General features: G+C 43.2%; 1 protein-coding gene across 1 annotated transcript in view; it reads left to right on the forward strand.

Annotated features, from left to right (window-relative positions):
* SHROOM3 (shroom family member 3) overlaps positions 1-21,213 on the forward strand; it is a gene marked incomplete at its 5' end in the record, with an annotated part of 318,759 nt that overhangs the window by 252,603 nt on the left and 44,943 nt on the right. Inside the window, one exon of the mRNA XM_079709194.1 lies at positions 5,478-5,609. Coding sequence (XP_079565320.1) covers positions 5,478-5,609 — 132 coding nt within the window. The remainder of the gene's footprint in view (positions 1-5,477; positions 5,610-21,213) is intronic.

The following is a 21,213-nucleotide window of genomic DNA, read 5'->3' on the forward strand; positions in this document are numbered from 1 at the left end:
AAAGCATATCTATGCATGGCTGAAGGGTTATGTATGGCCCCCCTGTAATAACCATGCTGCCAAACCAAGGTGGGTGAGCAGAAAGAAGAGGGTTTTGAGGACAAGTAAAAGGCATGCCTATGATGGAACGCACTGGATAGGATACAGGCCTGAGAGAGTGCAGTGTGAACAGCTTCCTAGATGGTAAGTAATCATTTGAAAAACAAGAAAGGAGAGTAATGAAGGGGCAGTGACCCAAAAGGTTAAGTCTAAATACATAGGTACCAAAAGGCCAGCAATAGAAACGAGGAGCTTTTAAAGAAAGGGCAATTCATTGAGAATGTCTGTGAAACCTTTGATAAATGCCCAGTCACCAGCAAACGAAGAACAGCTACGTTAGGCTAAGAACACAAATCTGAACCCAAGGGCATCAGTTCTTAAAATCTTCCTCTGCACACTGAAGAAGCGAGAATCCAGGCCCTCTCCGCCTCCCAGAGACTGAAGGGAAGAGTGCTGGGGAGCCTGAGGTGATGATACAAGAGGCCTGCTAACAGGATGCAGAGATGATGGTGGGACCAGTTTCCTGCGTGAGGGATGCAGAGTGGCACAAAGAGAAAATAGAAACCTAGGGAACCACGAACACGACTTTTCATGAAGCAAATTGTGAAAACGAATACATGCAAGCACCCAGCCTAAATCCGAAGGAATTTCTCCAGAGGGCTCTGAGGATAGCTTAGCCCTGTATAAATGCACTTCTGTCTGCTTGATCTCAAAAGGCATTCTGGCTGCTTCGAAACATAAGGCAGCAAAACTGCGCTGAGCTGCACCAACTGTTTGTTGAAGGGCTTGGCCAGTGGTCCCCCAACACTGCTCTCTACTCCACGAAAGCAGCTGTTGATGACAGGGACCAAGAGTTAGAGCCGAATTCTACTTTCACAAAGAAATCGACTCACAACCTTATGTAGAAAGTGACTACAAGAAAAGAGATCCCTACCTTCCCCAAAACATGTATTGTAAACAATTTAATGCCTTTAAGAGTTGAAGGGCATAGAGCTCCACCTTGGATGCATTACACAATTATTCCCTTTACAATCAACTATGATTCATTCTATAAATCTGTGTTGTGTGCCTCCCATGACCCACCCACTGTCTCAGGCCCTGGGTATGTAGTGGTTTAAGAGCACAAAACCGAAGAAAAGTCAGCCATGGGCCCTGACCTTGTTGCACTTATTGTCCAGTACATACCGTGTGCAAATGAACATTTACATGCGGCTCCAAGTGCAACCAAGGGAAAGACCAGGTGCCGGGAAGAGGCTCTTTGAGGTAGATGAAGCCATCTCTGAGGAGGTGATGTTCTACCCGGGTCCAGAAGACTGAGGAGGAGCCAGCCAAGCAGAGAATCGGGAGGAAGACTGTTCCAGGTGGAGGGAACCTCATGTGTGAAGTGGAGAACTTGGCAGGCTTGGGGAGGCCAGGCCAGTGAGGACAGGGCAAATGAGAGGGGAGTTGTTAAAGGGTGGGCAGGAGCCAGGTCACTGGAGACCTCACAGCCAAGTTAAGGAATTTGGATTTCCTCCAGAGTGCATGGGGAAGCTACACAAGTTTTATTACTAGAGATGACGTAATCCACTTACTTTTTTTAAAAGGTAGTGCTGGCTGCTGGGTAGGTGCTGGGTTGGTGGGGACAGGAATGGATGTGGCTGTCAAGGAAGCTGTTCCTGGATAAAACACAACCAAAAGGACGAAACTGCTGATTCTGAGAACCAAGCTCTTCCTAAGGTTGTAACAGTCCGTGCTAAGGAGATAGGAGCCCCCTTGCCTATCCCCATTGAAACGCAGTAGAAAGCAGGAGCGCAAGGGATCTGGAGAGACCACGATATCGGGCCCGGCCCAGCTCTGTACGTCTTTCTCTCCAGCTTCCCCGGACCCTCCCCAGTTTTCATGGTGCTCAAGAGAGCTACAGGAACAGGACGATCCAGAACTTTTTCTTCAGTATTGGCTGAAACTCAGTTCAGAAAGCAGTTAAGGACTCTATTAAAATACCAAATAGTAAAGCAGTCCATATATATTCATGAATTATGAATAGTGAGGGCTGGAAATATGAATGTACTCATCATAGAAAGTAGAAATCCGTAGGTGTTTGGCGTGGATCTTTTGTTTCTTAACTATCTGGCAAAGAAAGATGATACTGGGATAGTGGATCACAGTCTTTTTTTTTTTTTTTTTTTTTTGGGTGTGTTGGGTCTTCGTTTCTGTGCGAGGGCTTTCTCTAGTTGCGGTGAGCAGGGGCCACTGTTCGTCGCGGTGCGCGGACCTCTCACTGTCGTGGCTTCTCTTGTTGCGGAGCATGGGCTCTAGGTACGCAGGCTCAGTAGTTGTGGCTCACGGGCCCAGTTGCTCCGCAGCATGTGGCATCTTCCCAGACCAGGGCTCGAACCCGTGTCCACTGCACTGGGAGGCAGATTCTCAACCACCAGGGAAGCCCCACAGTCTTTTTTTCAGCCCCCGTTAAATCTTCTCAAGTCAGCTCAGATTCCTGTTTCCTCACTCATAGTTTGTGATACTGAGACTGGAGAACAGCAAGAAACAATATTAAAAAGAGCCTTCAAAAACATCTCATTAGTTTTGCCAACAAGATTCACTATGGAATTTCTTTTCATTAGAACATGTGAGTTTAAAAATGTGTATTTGTTGTCCAGGTTATTCCAGAAAAGGAGTGCTCTGGGCGCTGGTGGTTCTTCCTGCACTCCTTCCAACCTGTTTCCTCCTTGGTGTTTTGCATCCAGACAGCTCACTCAGGAGCCAGCCCATCCAGGGTTGGGGGAGGTGAAGATTAGCAGGGAGGCTGTGCTGTGACTTAGCCTGGGGGCCGCCATCAGCAACCATCAACCCCAACCCTGGTTTTATGAACCCTCGTACCCAGTTGTTAACGGCAGCTGGTCCCCTGGAGGGCATTGCTGGGGTGCTCATCTCTGCTAGGGTTGAAAAGGATCATGCACTGAAAATCCTTAAAAAGATAAGACAGTCTCCTGTTCTTGCTTCCATCTCCTTCGCATTTGCCTGCCCTTCCTGCCAGGCTTTCACTCCAACAGCTTTCACCCTGGACTTTCTGTCCCCTGGTGCCTCCCAGAGAGGGGGGAGGGGCTAAGGAAAGAGAAAAGGGCTCAGCCATTGTGCAGGAAGGACAGAGCCAGCAATTGTGGTTTAGGCAAAAAAACAAAAACAAAAAACAAAGAGGAAGTTATTAAATGCCACAATGTTTTTTTGAAAGCTCAGGCCTGGTCTTTATTGTTTTTCCCCAGCAGGCAACGTCAGGGTCTAGAGGAGAGCTGGAAAGGCAAGCTTGCTGTCAGAATGGATTCTACCAATGGGTGGTCTTGGATGTGCTGTGTATGTTTGTGTCACCTTTATGTTCACGTGATGATGAGATACCTTTTTTTTTTTTTTTTTTTTGCGGTACGCAGGCCTCTCACTGTTGTGGCCTCTCCCGTGGCGGAGCACAAGCTCCAGACGTGCAGGCTCAGCGGCCATGGCTCACGGGCCCAGCCGCTCCACGGCATGTGGGATCTTCCCGGACCGGGGCACGAACCCGTGTCCCCTGCATCGGCAGGCGGACTCTCAACCACTGCGCCACCAGGGAAGCCCTACCTTTGTGTATACTTTCCACCTCAGCTTAAGCCTGATGGCCATTGGGGTTGGTGCCTCTGAGGGTTGTAGAAATCCTAACTGGAGACCCCATGATGAATTCTGCAAAAGGCTCTGACATGCTAACTCTGGACAAAACTCTTTTTGCTGTTATTTCCAGCATAAATTAGGTCTTTTTAATTGTGTCTATTTTACATGACATCTTAGCTGAAAGGAGCTCTAAAATGAAGGTACTGTTGAAGACAGTAATGACAAGGATTCGTTAATTAAGCACATACCCCATGTGTAGGCACTATGCTAGACAGTTAATAGACATTATCTAGAAACTATAGCAACTCTGCAGGATACATATAATAACAGGAGCTGATTTGCTGAGGGCCGACTATGTACCAGACTCTAAGTGCTTTATCTGAATTAGTTTATTTAAGTTTCTCAACAACCCTATGAAAGCCATTGGTCCTTTGCACCCATTTCAGAGACGAGAGAACAGACACAGAGTGGACGAGGTACCGAGCTGGTCAGAGGGTAAGGCCAGGACTCTGCCTCAGCAGCAGACTCCGGGGCCAGGCTCCAACATTGCGTGCGCTGCCTCTATTCTCACATCCCCCATAAGGAGCCTGAGGCTCAGTGTTTACATTCCCAATGTCATTCAGCTCACAAGTGATAGAACCTCAACCAGGTCTTCAGACTTCAAGTCTAGGGGGATATTGAATATATTCAAAGCCAGGAATCTTAAATTTGGTGAGAAAAGTAATGTAACAAAGGAGGTAATGATGCTTAGATAAAACTAAAGATGAAAACTTTAGCTTAGAAGTAGAAACTCCCTGCTGACTGCCTGGTCATCTCCTTGCCTGTCCTGAAATACAAAGAGATCAACACCATTCATGACCCCACCCCTTCTCAGCCAAGGCCAATGCAGAGGAGAAAACAGCAGGCACTTGCGCCTTCTCCAGATGCCTGCTTACAGGAAGTGGTACAGGGGCTACCAGTTGGCTCTCAAAGACAGACATGAAAACACACCACTGGTACCCAGTGTGGCAAGCCCTCCTCAGAACCTGATGCAGGGGACAGACAGTCTGATCAAGAGGAGGCCTTGAAGGTGCAGTCAGGGTGTTTGGAAATTCAGGAGCCAGGACTCTCCTCCGGAGAAGAAATACATCTGTTCCCATGGTGGGATGCCCTGGGCACTCGGGGCTTAACATTTTTCTCTGCCTGCCTGGGAGTATGGAGGGAAAGCAGTATGGGAATGGCATTAGGGACTGTGTGTGGGGTGGGGTTAACTGGAGACACAGAAGGCTTGCCTGCAGCACAGTGGAATCTAAACAATCTGAAATAGCTGGGCCTCAAGAGTTGGCATGTGCCCCTGAGCTGCCACCCACTGAACAGAGCGAGGGCTGCTGCACTGGAGGATCGCTCTCCTTCCAGCGAAACTGAGACAGGAGGCCACGGGGACTTGTCTCAGGGAACCACCTTCTTGGACAGTTTGCTTCAGTGAGGCCAGTTTTTCACTTACTTACCAATGGCTACTGAGTTATAGGAGGGTTCATCTTCATAACAGTCAATATATATTTCTTTCCCCCTTGGCTGGAAAAAGCTGGTATTCTAAGATTGGGAAGTGCACTTTATTGCTTCCCAGAAACACAGATAGGGGAGGATGAAGACCCCCAGGAGCGCATTTGCCTTCCTTCGGGCAGAGCGCCTAGGTGGGTGCAGGCTTAGACCTCTGTGCTCAGCTGTGCTGCTCTCCTCTAACCCCAGGGTTAATTCTCATGCATTTTCCAGGTTGGATTCATTCGTGCCCCCTGCCCATGAACACCATCATGCTCAACTTCCTGTTTTCCTATTTTTGCCAGAGATGCATGTGCAGACCCGGACCCTGCAGATACAGGCACCTCTGAGTCCTTCGGCCCAGAGCACCTGACCTCTGACCCCCAGCACAGGAAAGCAGCATGGTCAGGAGGGGTTAAACTTCGGCTGAAGCACAGGTAAGAGGCACGGAGGGCTGCACCGAGCGGTTCGGAAGAGGGACTTGGCTGCTGGAAGAGGGAATTGGGGGCAAGGCTGGTCGAGAACACAGACGAGTGAGAGAGCTAGGAGGGCCCAGACGAGGGGGTCAGATGGAAGCTCGGGGTTCAGAAGGGTAACCACCTAATGATAGTTTTCAAACTAGCTTCTGAAGACGCACCAAGTTCCTTGGAGGTAATCTGGGGGTCCCTCAAATCATTTGATGCAAATATCTTTTTAAAAATACATTGACAACTGTATTTAAAGCTATAATTAAAAACACTAAAAGAGATACACCAACATCTTACACTTTGGAAATAACTAATGCGTTACATTGTACAACAAGATTGATTCATCTTTGAACTGATATTCACTGAACACGTCTCATCTCTAGTTGAGGAATGTCCTGAGATTACAAAGTTGGTCTAATAAAAATTTGCAGCTACTTATCTGTGCTTTCTATGTGCTAGGGCTTTGCATACCTCATCAAATTCTCACACCAGTGCTGTGAGGTTTGCACTAGTGTAAAGGCATCTCGTTAGGAGGTGGTGGATTCAAATCCAGGCAGTTTGAGCTCACAGCCACTCCACCCTATTGCCTCAGCAATCAGCATAACAGAACCTACTTCCTAGGACAACTGTGGGAATTCAATGAGATAAGGTATTCAGCACTTAGCACAGAGCCCGCTCCTGGGGAACAAGAAATAAATGTCAGGTGAAGTAAACATTAGGTGGTGGTATAATGACGTCCTGGTTATCATTCCCATCATGCCTTTCATCACTGTCACATAAGTCTGTGTGCCAGCATGAAAGGCAGTATAATATAGTGAGTAAGATGGGGTTGGGGGGGGTGTCTGTGGAATCAGCCTACCTAGAATTCAAATCTTGATTCTGCCACTTAATAGATAACTACAGGCAAGTTATTTAAACTTTGTTTCCAATCTATAAAATGAGTTTAATAACTAATCTACCCCAAAGAGTTGCTGAAAGGATTGAAAATGCTAATATACATAAAACACTTAGAGTGGTACCTAGCCAATCATAAGCGCTCAGTAGATGTTGGTTGTCATTGTTGTCAATGATCCTGATTTCAGTTTGGAGGGGCGTGGCTCTTTCATGTAGACATGTGGGCTTGGATTAGAAATAAATAAACATTATAAACTTAGATTTATGCAGTTACCCATGTTTATGGATATGCAAATATACTTTAAAGTATTTGTTATATTTCCTGTAATCCAACAACACTGTATATGGTGTCTACATTAAGATTCTTTGTAAGGTTTTCTTTGAAAAAAGGATTCAAAAGAAGTTTGAACATACCAGTTGAGGACAGGCTGAGATTTGCAGAAGGCTCCATCTATAAGAGAAGCAGCTGGCAAAAGGTTGCTCCAGGGACAGCCTGAAGAAGAAGAATCCCCAAGGTTACTGCTATTCATTTCAGCCTCCTAGGATCTTCAAAATGTAGAGGATCAGAGCCTTTTATTTAACAAGACTCCAATGAGGTGTGTAGGTTAATGTAGCATCAGTGCCAAAGTACTTTAGGCCAGAAAGTCATAGTTAGGAAGTTATTGCCCTGGCCTTGGTGGACAATGATCGAGACTTGAACTTAGCAAGTGGTGAGGGGACAAGAGATGAGACAGATTTGGTTTGAATTTAGGAGACAGATCAAGAGCAGGTGAGGGTGGGAGAAGAGAGATTAAAGAGTGTGACTGCTAAGTTTCAGCCATGGGGCACTGGGGTAATTGTGGGACCATTCTCCAGAAGGCAGGGAGAGCTGAGACTAGGTGGGGCTAAGAGCGTGAAGAGTGGAATCACACAGACCTGGGTTTGAGCTTGAAACAATTGAAATATTTCATAAAACAATCCTTAACAGTTGGATGAAACAAATGAACCTCAGTGTATGTCCAGTTGGCATCCTAACCATGCAGAGAAAGATTGTCGTCATAACCATGAAGCGATTATCTTTAAAACAAGCTGGGGTTGCCCTCATCAGCGTGGTCAAAACTGGCTCATGATGCTGTGTCTGTATGAAGGGAGACTGTAAGGGAGCAGATAGGAAAGCAATTTCCTTTTGAAAAAGTCATGACCTGGATGTTGCATACCTCACGCCTGCTCATGTCCTATTGGCTGGAATTTTTACTCTACTTATACTCAATTTTACTTGTGTGTGTCTTGTCTCCAAAAGTATATCATAAGCCCCTACAATAGTCCACCTCATAACTCTTCCCTATGCTCTGAGGTCTCTGCAACCCAGGTTTTACTGATGTTGGACTAAACTTGGAAATTGGTGTGGTTCTCATCCAATTTATTCAGATCCCAAATCCTGCCCATTTTGTTTTTTACTTTTTATTTTGAAACAATTTTAGATTCACAGAAAAGCTGTGAAAATAGTACAGAGATTTCCCATCCACACATCACCCACCTTTCTCTAATACTAACATCTTTGAAAACCATAGTGTAAATATTAAAACTAAGAAATTATCATTGGTGTAATACTATCAACAGACTATAAGGCTTTATAGACTTTATTCAGATTTCACCTTTTTTCCCCCCGGCTAATGTCCTTTTTCCATTCCAGGATCCTACGTTGTATTTAATTGTCATGTTTCCTTCTGTCTCCTCTAATCTGTGATACTTCCTCAGTCTTTCCTTGTCTTTTATGACCTTGACACTTTTGAAGAGTATGGGCCAGTTATTTTGTTGAATGCCTTCTATTTCGGTTTGTCTGATACCATCTCATGGTTGGATTGAGGTTGAGCATTTTTGGCAAGAATACCACAGAAGTGATGTGTCCTTCTTAGTGTGTCCTCTCCCGGGTTACATGGTGTCAGTGTTTTACTACTGGTGATGTTAACCTTGATTACCTGGTTAAGGTGAAGTTGCCAGGTTTCCTCACTGTAAAGTTATTGTTTGTCTCCTTGTAAACGAATACATATCTTGGGGGGGGATAGCTTTGAGACTATACAAATATTCTGGTTTTCCTCAAACTTTCTCCCACTGATTTTAGCATCTATCCACGGATATTGTCTGTGACAGTTATTCAGTGATAATGTTCTAAAGGTGAGTCTGTATTTCCTTCATGCCTTCCACATTTATTAATTGGAAGTCTTCTGTAAGGAAGAGCTGTCTCTTTCCTCCACTTATTTATTTATCCAACTATTTATAGCAGTAAGGACTCCTTCCTATTATTTTATTCTGTGGGTTATAATCCAATACTGTTATTTATTTTATTGCTCAAATTGTTCCAGCTTTGGCCACTAAGAATTCTTTCAAGCTGGCTGTGGTCTAAGTCCTGTTTTGAAATATGGGAAGGGGTGAGGTGCTGATGTCTTTAGACCGAGCAGACATGATGTGCTTATCATCTTAGGAGTCTCACAGGTGTTGAGGTGGAAGGTTAGTAGTGGGCACTGAGCAAGTCTAATTCATGACAGGTCACAGAAGCCTACACCGATTTTGAAATTGAAAAGGGCCGGGATCACCTCATGAGCTAATTCCAAGTCCAGTGCGTCATGGGTATGTGTAGCTCCTTTTTCATGGAGAAAATAGCCAGAAAGGATTTTCTCACTTGTTTATAAGAAAAAGGAAAGAGCAAAAGGAAGAAACTCCCCCTCCACCCTCACTCCAGGTATGTACAGAGACCAGCCAAACCACCAAGGTAAAGAAAGAGAGAAGCTCTTAGTGGTCCAGGGCTTAATATTCGCACACATCCAATCCCACCTTTCCTTTTTTGCTTGGATCCCTGAGTTCTCTCTTGTCTGACTTGTCAGTAGGAGTCCTATGATCTAACTTACCTCAGCAGAACTTCTCCCTAAAATCTGTCAAGCCTCAGGCTAGGGTAGTTCAATGAGTTAGTTCAAGAGACAAAATGTTCCAGCTTAAAACTCAAGATTTTCCAAGCCAGTGCTTTCCTCCATGAACTTCCTGTCCCTTCCTCATCCTCCGCCACCAGTCACCACCGTCATTATAATGACCATCTCATCCAATCAGTAAGCACTTACCATACATGGTGATATGTGCTCTGTAAAATAAGTTGAGATGAATGGGTCATAGAAGCTCAGGCTTTGACTCTTCATTCATCCTTATTTGGGCAGCAAGGTTAGCAGCTGGCATTTGCACTTCCACTGGCAGTGAGTTCTGTCCCCGTCCTCCTGACTTAGTGAGCTCAGGGCAGTGTGTCTCAGGAAGCCTCAGTGGATGTTGCTGTAGGACCTCCTTCAGTAGCCTCCAAAGGGTGGTAAGCTTAAAGCAATCAACACTCATTTTTGCAGACAGAGGCATTTTTGCACGGAGGAGGGTGCAGGTTTAGCAGAGAAGATCAATTACAAAGGAAACTTCCTGATTGCAGTTTGATGCATTTTATCAGCAGATGATTTTTCTTCCTTCCCTCCTCCTCCTGCCCACAGAATAGAATTCTGGCATTCCCAAGCTGTGTGCTATTGTCTAAAATGCTGGTTCTTCTCAGGGAAAGTTACTAAGGGTCACTTTCTCTTCTTCCCTCTTAGAGAGCAGGAATTGAATTTTAATTGGTAATCTACAGAGGTGGCTGGGAATGAGTCCCTCCCACTTGCACGGAGCTTAGTGAGTTCCAGGCGGTTCAGGCTGTCTGATGGGAGTTGCATGGAATTGTTGAGAAGCCTTTGCAGCCCAGGGAGGAGCAGAAAGAGCAGTTAACAGAGTGAAATGGCTTTTTATCCCACTCCTGAATATGACATGCAGTTGGCCAGAGGGTTGTTATCTAGGATGATTCTCTTTGCCACAAGGTTAAGCCCACTATTATGTTAGAATGAGATTTCGAATCTTGCATTGCAGGATTCTCAACTGATAAGCCTTTCACAGATACCTTTCTGATGTTGTGCTATATCTATTTATAAAGAAAAATTAATAACCAACCACATATTAAATTTAAGCCCATTTCTCTAAATTGTCACGAAAATTCTCATTATTTGAGCACCTCGGGTAATTCAGTGTACTATTAATATTTCTGTGTGGGAATTTTCAATCATTTTCTCTCCTATATATACAGTCACCATATTTCTTATGATGTATGTATTTAGAGTGGCTTTATTTATTTATTATTATTATTTTTTTTTTGCGGTACACGGGCCTCTCACTGTTGTGGCCTCTCCCGTTGCAGAGCACAGGCTCCGGATGTGCAGGCTTAGCGGCCATGGCTCACGGGCCCAGCCTCTCCGCGGCATGTGGGATCTTCCCAGACCGGGGCACGAACCTGTGTCCCCTGCATCGGCAGGCAGACTCTCAACCACTGCGCCACCAGGGAAGCCCCTAGAGTGGCTTTTTATCTCATTCAGATTAGCAGTTGCTTTTTGTTGTGTACTTCATGGTTTTGCTTCCCCATTTCCCCAGGAAATTACAAATAAACAATTTCTTTTTCTCACAAGGAATGGCTACTTATCTATGTACTAGTAGCCAAGTTCTCTATTCTCATTGCCAACGTTTGTATAAAGAAACGGAACCTGCAAATGTAGTTTCAGTATTAAAGAAAAGGTATGGTCTTCTCATTTACTTTGAGTTTACATGAAAAGAAGTGTGTATTGAGATTGCTGGGTGTACAGTATTTACCTCCATCACAATTGAAGGTTTATTAATTTATTTTATTTATTTTTGCTGTGTTGGGTCTTCGTTTCTGTGCGAGGGCTTTCTCCAGCCGCGGCAAGCGGGGGCCGCTCTTCATCGCGGTGCGCGGGCCTCTCACTATCTGGCCTCTCTTGCTGCAGAGCACAGGCTCCAGACGCGCAGTCTCAGTAGTTGTGGCTCACGGGCCTAGTTGCTCCGCGGCATGTGGGATCTTCCCAGACCAGGGCTCGAACCCGTGTCCCCTGCATTAGCAGGCAGATTCTCAACCACTGCACCACCAGGGAAGCCCCCACAGTTGAAGGTTTAAATACTTGATTATCTTTTCCCTTATTCACAATAATTTGAATTCAGCTTTTATCCTTATACAATCTTTGATTTGAAATTTTTGTTCAGAGCTGTGCTTAATGCCTATGTTTGCATCCCTAGATGCTTTTACTTAAAAGGAAATATGATATGGCAAAGAACAGGTGGCTGCATCAGTAGTGGTAATGTTCTGGATCTCCAGGTGACTTGAATATTTATTTTATTATTATGGGCATTCATTTTGTTATTATACCATGTAAAAGGTAAAAAAGAAAATAGGAACTGCTTAGATTATAAAACACACATATAAAGAGAGGCATCCTGGGCTGGTATTTCAAGTTTAATTTGGCATCCTTTCGCTTGAAGGCGAATAAGAGAGAGCATTCTTCTGAGTTTTATTATTTTCTCCCCAACAGTGTCAGGTTATGTGTGAATGGTGGTGGTGGTTAAACTCCTCCGTGTTGTGAAATTTATTATGGAAATGCTGGCAGGTAGGAACTGAGGGGCTGGAACAAGTGTTCATAAAGTTTTCACCCACTTTGCCTTAAAACCTTCACTATTCTTTTCATTCGGGTCTTTTCTGGTATGATTTTAAAATATGAATTCTTCTCTTGACCATTATTTAAGGTCCCTATCTAAAGTTAATGTTTTCTGTCCTTTCTTTTTTTGTTGTTGTTGTTGTTGTTGCCTTTAATTTCTCATTTGCAGCCTCTTCCTCTAAATGAGGAGAAAGTGAAATAGAGAAGAGAAAAACATGATACAATGCATGACTTACTCCAAAACAGAATTCAGTGTCTTTAGTGTTAGAAGTTTGGGGAGCATTTATTTGTTTTTGTTGAATGGGATGGTGTTTAGAAAAAAAACACTACCAAAAAGTAAGGCTTCGGCTTCACACACAAAAACTTTTCGTTACTGTTTTGGCAAATGAAATTTAACTTATACTTTAGCACTGCATAAAAGTTAATTAGCTTGATTTTGAAATGTCTTGGTTGGTATGTGGTGTAAAAGGTATCCTTTAAACCCTCAAGGGATAATCTTCTGTGGGGTTACACACAGAGGAGGAGGGTGTCCAGCTGTAGTGGTGGGTACCCTGCCCCTCCTGCCCTCAGCCCTGCAGCCCCCTGGGTGGAGGGCAAGAGCCCTAAGCACCTTCATCGTGTCCTGCTGAGCTGTTCCCCATTTGCCCAACAGGGGTCCTCTGGGAGAGCCTCCAAACAATTCTGGGGCACACACAGTGTTTCTAGTTCTCTGTAACTATCTCATCCTCTCTGAGATCCATGAGCATATATTTGTGGATGTCTGCATGTGTCTCTGTGTGGAAGATAAAAACAAACAGCATGAAAGTGATTTCTCTTTCAGCTCTGGCAACATATTCTATGACACAGAGAAGTAGTAGAGGAGAAAAATTTTAAATCATAATACCTGATATCTCAAGAAATCAGTAAAAACCAGTCCCTCCTTCCTTCCTCCAACAAATAAAATGCCCAGTTGCAAATTGAGAGTTGACAAGAAGAAATTGTTGATAATTAACGCTTGTGCTAGTCTATGTATGCTATGCGATTCTATTGTAATTGAATTTGAAAATCAAAGAAGAACAAACATGAATGCTGTTACAGAGCAAAGATGTTATAATGTTCGTGTCAATTTCTGCCGTGACATATAGGCAAACATTGAAGTGTGGGGAGGAGAGCTGACTATTCTGATTACTCTGTAGATGTCAGAGTTGAGGGGAGGAGGGAAGAAAGGGGGGCATATTGAGAAAAAAGACATTTCAACATCATCAGCCATTGGTGGCTAAGTGAAAAACACCCACCCCCATGGCTATGCCCTCTTTTTTATGGTAATAATTCTGTGTGGTCATCAATAAAATTTAATCTTTAAAAAATGTTTCAAAATGGAGGGTGAGGAGGAGATAAACTAGTAGTGAAATGATGTTGGAGCAGGTGTGGAGGAATGGGGTAAAGTATCTTACAAGAAAAGGTTTTTGGGGGTTTTTTTGCCTTTAATGCAAATTTTAGATGTTAAGAGTCTTACGTTGTCTGTCTGTTAGCCGACTTCACTCTTACTTGTTTTTTTTTATTTAAATTTTATTTTTTTTATTAGTTTCTGCTTTATAACAAAGTGAATCAGTCATACATATACATCTGTTCCCACATCCCTTCCCTCCTGTGTCTCCCTCCCTCCCACCCTCCCCATCCCACCCCTCCAGGCGGTCACAAAGCACCGAGCTGATATCCCTGTGCTCTGTGGCTGCTTCCCACTATCTATCTACCTCACGTTTGGTAGTGTATATATGTCCATGCCTCTCTTTCGCTTTGTCACAGCTTACCCTTCCCCCTCCCCATATCCTCAAGTCCATTCTCTAGTAGGTCTGTGTCTATTCCCGTTTTACCCCTAGGTTCTTCATGACATTTTTTTTTAAATTCCATATATATGTGTTAGCATACGGTATTTGTCTTTCTCTTTCTGACTTACTTCACTCTGTATGACAGACTCTAGGTCTATCCACCTCATTACAAATAGCTCAGTTTCGTTTCTTTTTATGGCTGAGTAATATTCCATTGTATATATGTGCCACATCTTCTTTATCCATTCATCCGATGATGGACACTTAGGTTGTTTCCAGCTCCGGGCTATTGTGAATAGAGCTGCAATGAACATTTTGGTACATGTCTCTTTCTGAATTATGGTTTTCTCAGGGTATATGCCTAGTAGTGGGATTGCTGGATCATATGGTAGTTCTATTTTTAGTTTTTTAAGGAACCTCCATACTGTTCTCCATAGTGGCTTGTGATTCAGTTGCCAAAGCCAAAAGTCCCCAGGGCATATTATCAGGATGTGACCTTTGAAAAGAACTTCTCTTTCCAGACAGGAGTGTGTGTTGCCATGGGGTTATATTACTTAATGCATACCTTTCTACCCACTGAACCACTTTTTAAAGACACAGTGTTAGGCAATTATAAAAGCCTCAGAAATGTTTGCTTGTTAGATTTTTCTGTGAATCCAAAAAGTCAGAGTATAGCCTTGAGTAGCCCAGTAGTCATAGAAACTAGAGGTTAGGGATGCTGAAAAGGGCCAAAGGATATCTCAAAAGCAATGTCTTTGCCAACCGTGTGCTAAGGGACAATTACACCTTTTTTTACATTTTGGAAGATAATGGGTGTTTTCAACCCTAAAAGTTCTTGAGAGCTTGTCCATCTCCTGTGAACATGTAGAAAACATATCTCAACATAAGGTGATTCTTTGTTTATTCCAGAGAGAGTTTCATCTGGATCTATGAATGAAACAGTGCTATGGGTACAGCCCAGTGCATCTTAACTTGGTCTTAGTTTTCAGTGGCTGTATATTTTTATCATCAGTGTTTGGGGCACATAATCTTCCTATAAACAGGAAATGCCTAGAAAGGCATTGTTGTTCAAATATGAATCATCTATTCTTCTATACTAAAGAAGGTGTAATTATAATACCCCCCCTAAGAATCACTTGCACAATGACATTTAATTATTCATGTTAAGTTTGCTTCCCCTTTAAAGCATGAAAGGGGCAACTTAGCAATAACTACCAAAATTGCAAGGGCATATTAGTTTGAGCCAGCAATTCCACTTCTAGGAATTTCTGCAGATATGTGGACACAGACAGAAAACAGTGTGTAGACATGGTTATTCACTGAAGCATTATTTGTAATAACAAAAGACTGGACATCAAAAAGTGTCTACAAAAAAGGGTCTGGTTGAAGAAGTATGTCATATGCACACAATGGAAAACCAGGCAGCTAAAAGGGGGGAAAAGAAAAGCTATGAGGAAGCTCTGTAAGTACTGATATAGAATGATCTCCAGTAGATGTTGTTAAGTTCAAAAAAGCAAGGGGTAGAACAGCACATAGCTTTCCTTTTGTGAAGCGGGTGAAAAGAGATTTGTTCATATTTGCCTATACTTGCATAACAAAGCACTGGAAAACATACATAAGAAATTAACCACAGAGGTTTGCTGTAGGGGGAAGAGAAATGGGTGGAGAGGGCTGGGAAGGAGAGTAAGACTTCTGAATGGCTTTGATCTTTTTTTTTTAAACTGTGCGAATTAATTACCTATTCAAAACAATACCTGAAGTAAATATGGGGAAAATATTAAGATTTGATAAATTTTGGTAATGAGTCCACATGAGTTTTTTATATTCACTTGAGTGCATTTATGTATGTTTGAAGTATTTCATAATTTTTTAAAAGATGAGGAAAAATAGGAAAAGAAATAACAGTGATACACAAAAGAACCTTAAGAAACATTTTTTATCCCCTGCTAAGCACAAAGTGTTCAGTAATTATATCATGAAGACTCTCAACCCAAATCCATGATATGTTAATTCTGATAAACCTAATTTACAGAATACATTTATATTAGCGTTTTTTCTTTCTTTTTTGGGGGGAGTGGGTAAGACTAGAATCTTGTTATGATGGACTTTGTTGTCTATTATAGCATTGTGTACTAAACAAATGATGGCAGATGGGGGTTAGTAAGTGAATTAAGAAACATGATGTTTTATTTGGTAGTGCTGGTATTGAGTGTATTTGGTATTTTTACATGTTCACCTCATGTCCAGTTGATAACTAGCATGGTTTATAAAGTTAGTGCACCCAGAAGAGCTCAAGCAAAGTCTCAGTCATAACAGCTCATCAAAGAACAGCATCAACAAAATAATTAACTCCAACTCTTAGAATTTCTTATTATCCAAGTTGTGGTTGTCACCTTCTCCATTTATCCAAAGCATACCAATGCTTCAAGGTCATCCAAAGTTCCACTCTACTACCAGGCCTTTTGGCCAACTTCAGACCCCATTCTTGATCACTGGCAGCCAGGGAGATTTTTGGTGCTTAAACCAAAGTCCTCAGGAGCTAGCATGGCCCAGTATGATCTCATGACTTTCCTACCGTCTGTTCTTCATTCCCAAGGCTCTGGCTACAGTCTGTTCTGCTTCTTGAAATCCGCAAATTTATTCCTGCTTCAAGGCCTTTGTGTTTCTTTTTTGCTTGTGTGCTAAATACTCTGCCCCCAGCTCTTTGCAAGGTTGATTGCTTCTTATCATTTAGATCTGGTTCGGATGTTACTCTCTCAAAGAGGCTGTCCCTGATCCAAAGCAGGATCCTCGGTCACACTCTCACATTACCCAGTTCTGTTTCCTTCAGAGCCCTTATAACTACATGAAAATTCCCTGTTTATTTGCTTACTTGTTAATTGTCTGTCTCTCTACTCTGCCCACCTCACCTCTTTTATACTGCTCATTGCTCAGTAGTTAAGAACACAGGCTCGGGGACAGATGCCTGAGTCTAAATATCAGCTCTGTTCCTCCAAACCCTTGTGACTGTGGATGGGTTGCTTAGTCTCTCTTGATTACCTCATTTTCTCATTAATGGTCCTATATCATAAAGATACAGTATAAAGGTTAAGTGAGAAACTGTGTGTCAAGTGCCTGGAATGATGCTTGGCACTCAGTAGGCGCTCAAATATTTTTCGAGTGAAGGAGTAATACTCTGATGCTCCTTAATACTTTTTCTTGCATCTGAGGCTCCTCAACAAGATTATAAACTCCTTGAGGGCATCTGTGACCTCCCAGAGCTCCAGTTGTACTTCAGCAGGGTAGAAGGCGCATAGTAGGTGATCAGTGAATACTGCTCGAAAGACGTGAACTGCTTTAGTGTAGATTTCTCCAAAATATGCTTTCATTCCTGAATCTCTCTGTGTGTTAGGGCAAAATCATCTAAGAAGGACATCGTGTCACTTGCTAGTTCCAGTTTCATCAGCCTACCCATCCCACGCAATTAAGCTTCCTTGTTTGTGGTTAGGAATGCAACAAAAGGGCTTTGTTTGAATTACATGCACGCACAAAACTTAGTTGGCTCAATTTTAAAATTAAATCGCCTTCTGACTCTTATTGATATGTTCATGATGTAATATGCTTTAGGAAAATATTTCCTTATCTTCCTTAAGATCAGAGTGATCCTAAAATGTAAAAGTATGCTGTGCTTTTTAGGAATGCTTATTAAATTATTTGCATCATTGAAAAAGTCAATAAACAGCTCTTTTACTTTTTTGGTTATCTCCAGGTACAGTGAATTATATTTTCAATATGCGAGGCTATTTTTAAAATACTTGGCTTTTTAATAGGTAACACATGTACATAGTACATAATTCAAAAGTTAGAAAAGGAAATACAGTGAAAAATAAGTTTTCCTCCCCAGAGGCAGTCATTGGTTCTAGTTTCTCAAGTATTCTTCCAGAAATACTCTTTACATTAATAAACGTTAAGTGATTATGTATGGTTTTCCCCACATACAGCAGTATACTGTACGCACAGTTTTGTATCTTACAATTGTCCTTTAACCATATATTTTGGAGATATGTCCATATCCATATGTATAGAACTACTCAGTTCTTTTAATGGCCACATACATATTCCATTGTGAGGAGGTACCACACTGACTTAATTGGTCTGCTACTGATGAGTATTTAGGTTGTGTTTCACTCTTTTGATGGATATGTTATTTTAAAATTATTTTGCTGAATGTTGCCAAACTGCTCTTTATTCAGGCTACACTGATTTACACACCCATCCTGCTCCAGCAAGGTCTGAGAGTTGGTGGGCTATATTTTGGTCATCTTTTTCATTGTTCTTTTTCCTCATTTCATCACTTAATTGTATGTATTGGAAGAATCTTATAAAACAAAGATTTATCTCTGAAACCTCCCAAGATATGTTCTGCATCCCAAAGAAAGGGATATGTTTTTCAGAGCCTACTGATTTGCTTGTTTCACAAGCACCCTGTTCTTAATGTATCGATATTACACCTGGGATGAAATCTTCCCCCTACCCCAGGACAAAGAGTTAACCTCTGCAATCTACTCCGGAGAAGCAGCTCCCCAAGTTGGGTGTCCTGTCTTGGCATTGCAAGTCTTGGGCACTTAATTTATCTTTACTGTAAGAATTATTTCTTTATGATTTATTATTTATTAGAGTAATACTTCATTTGGTCTCCCCACCAGAATGTAAGCTCCTTAAGGGCAGAGACCATATCTTAGTTATTAAATCTTTTAAGTATCTCTAATCAGTTTCAACTCTTCAATCCTCATTTCTCAAGCCCCTTGAGCCCCATCCACCACGTCAAGCCCCTCACTTTCCCCTCTTTGGGCTTCCTAGTGAAGATAGAGGACAATGGGTGTGAAGTCCTTCCAGCTGTCCTCCCACCCCCTCCCTTTCATATGAGCATCAACATCTTAGCTCCTCCTTTCTTCTCATTTACTTCAGTGGACCTGCCTTTACACCTACATCAGGTCGTGCCCTCCACGTGTGCTCTAGAATCCCATCCTTGCCTACTTCCTCATGAGTCTTACATAGCGTCAGCCTCTCCTCATCCTGTGTCTTGGGCTATGCCTGTGTGCGCTCCCTGTCTCATACAGATTTGCTCATACTTCTCATTATTTAAAACAAAGCAGCAAGAACAAATCCTTTTCACTCCCTGGCCCGCTCTAGCCTCCTAGCTACCACCTTCTTTTTCCCCTTTAGAGCCAAGGTCTTGAAAGAATTATCTGCCCTTGCTGTCTCCATTTTATCTCTCATTCACCTCTTACCCCATCCTGATCAGACCTCTGCCCCTGTCATTCCATTGCAAAGACTCATCAGTCATCAAATCCAGTGGACGTGCATCTACCCACATCACACTCACCTCTCGGTAGCAGTTGGAATGATTGACAGTTCCTCCCCTCGTTCTCCCCGCTAGGATGCTGTGAAACTCCCATACTCTCTTGTTGGACTCTCCCCAACCCCGTTCCACCCCCAAACTGTGATTGTTCTCGGAGGCCCATCCTGAAAGCACTTCCTTTCTGTCTCCTGTGCACTCTCCCCAAGCAGCTTGTCGTTTCTCAGAGGACATGTGTTTTGTGACTCCTCAATGGGTATGTGCAGCCCAGACTCCAGTCCTGTGGGCCCCACTGCTTCCTGTCCACCACTGCAGTCCCAGAGTTCCCTCACATTGCACGCCCCAAGTGAGCCATCCGCCTCCCCGCTCTGTTTCCCTCCTTCCTCTCTCCGCTCCCGTCCCTCCATCCCATAGTTCTTACCATTCTAGTTCAAGCTACAAACATGAAGACCATCCTTCCTCCTTGACTATACTCTCTTCTACACCAGCCACATCCAAGCGCTCACTAGGCTGGGAATTTCACCTCCTCAGTGGTTCTTAGATCTGTCATCCCTTTAAGTTCACTGCCCCTGCCTTAGTGCCGGGTCTTTATTATCTCTTACCCTGGCCAATACGATAGCCTCCGATCTTGTCTCTCTCAAATTTATTCTCATTATTGGCAATATCTTCCTGAAACTCGAATTTGAACATGGCCCTCCTTGGCTAAGGTTCTTCGGTGGCCTCCAAACCCATAGGATACTATTCACACCCTTCAGTGAGACCTGGACCCTCCTAGCTCTTCACCTTCATCTGCTGCCTTCCTCTCTCATCATCTCCTCTCCACCTACTTAAGTGGCTTGTACCGTGTTCTTCTGCATTTCCAGGCATTTGTGATGCTGTTTCTTCTACGTGGATGTCCTTCTCTTTCATTTCCCGCCCCGTGCCATCTGGAGAAATCTTTCATGGTTTCGTGTTTTCGGTGACTGCCTCTTCTGAGTTCACTGAGCACCTTGTACAGGTCTCGATTACGGAACCCATATCAGTGTCTTATAGCGGTTTACTAGGCTGTCTCTTCTACTGTACTGTGAATTATTTGGGTCTAGTGTTACTTTGTTCTTCTTTGGATCCCCAGTGCCAGCATAGTGGCTGCCATGTAGAAAGTCTCTATGGATGCCTTTGAATGAATGGGAAGGAAATTGAAGAAAGGTCTGGATAGCTTACATTTAAAAGGGAGCCTTGCTATTGTTTTTCTGTTTGTTTGTTTGCGGTACGCGGGCCTCTCACTGTTGTGGCCTCTCCCATTGCGGAGCACAGGCTCCGGACGCGCAGGCTTAGCAGCCATGGCTCACTGGCCCAGCCTCTCCGTGGCATGTGGGATCTTCCCAGACCGGGGCATGAACCCGTGTCCCCTCCTTCGGCAGGTGGACTCTCAACCACTGCGCCACCAGGGAAGCCCCCCAGCCACTCTCTCTTGACTCTGACCTTCTATAGTAGTGTAATCCTCCTTACCAAATTCATCCATCCTTCAGTATTGCAGTCTGAAGAACACCCACTTTTCCCCTTTGGCTTTGTCAGTTCTTTGTGTTATAAGGGCAGGATGTTTAAAGGTGAAGTCATTGACTTGCAAAATGAGAAACTGTTTTGGAGAGCATCTTGTTGTTTATACTCCGCAGATCAGAGTGTTAACACCAAGGTAGCTGGTAGTTTTTATGTAGTTCTTACCAAGATATTAAAATAATAGCATTTATCCAGCATCAGGATATCACAGAGAACTTCAAAATCCCCAGGAAGTCCCTTGGGAGGTGGGCAGGAATTATTGCTCCCATATTTATATATGGATAAGTAGTGCAAAGAAAGACCAAGGCAACTCCATGTGCCTTAAATTAATAAAGCATGAAATGTTAACATGTAGGAAAGCTAGGTGAAGGTTATGTGGGATTTTTTCCAGCTTTATTGAGATATAATTGGTACATAACACTGCAAGTTTAAGGTGTAGAACATCTTGATTTGATACATTTATAAAT

The sequence above is a fragment of the Hyperoodon ampullatus genome, assembly GCF_949752795.1.
Source record: "Hyperoodon ampullatus genome assembly, chromosome: 1".
NCBI lineage: Eukaryota > Metazoa > Chordata > Mammalia > Artiodactyla > Ziphiidae > Hyperoodon > Hyperoodon ampullatus.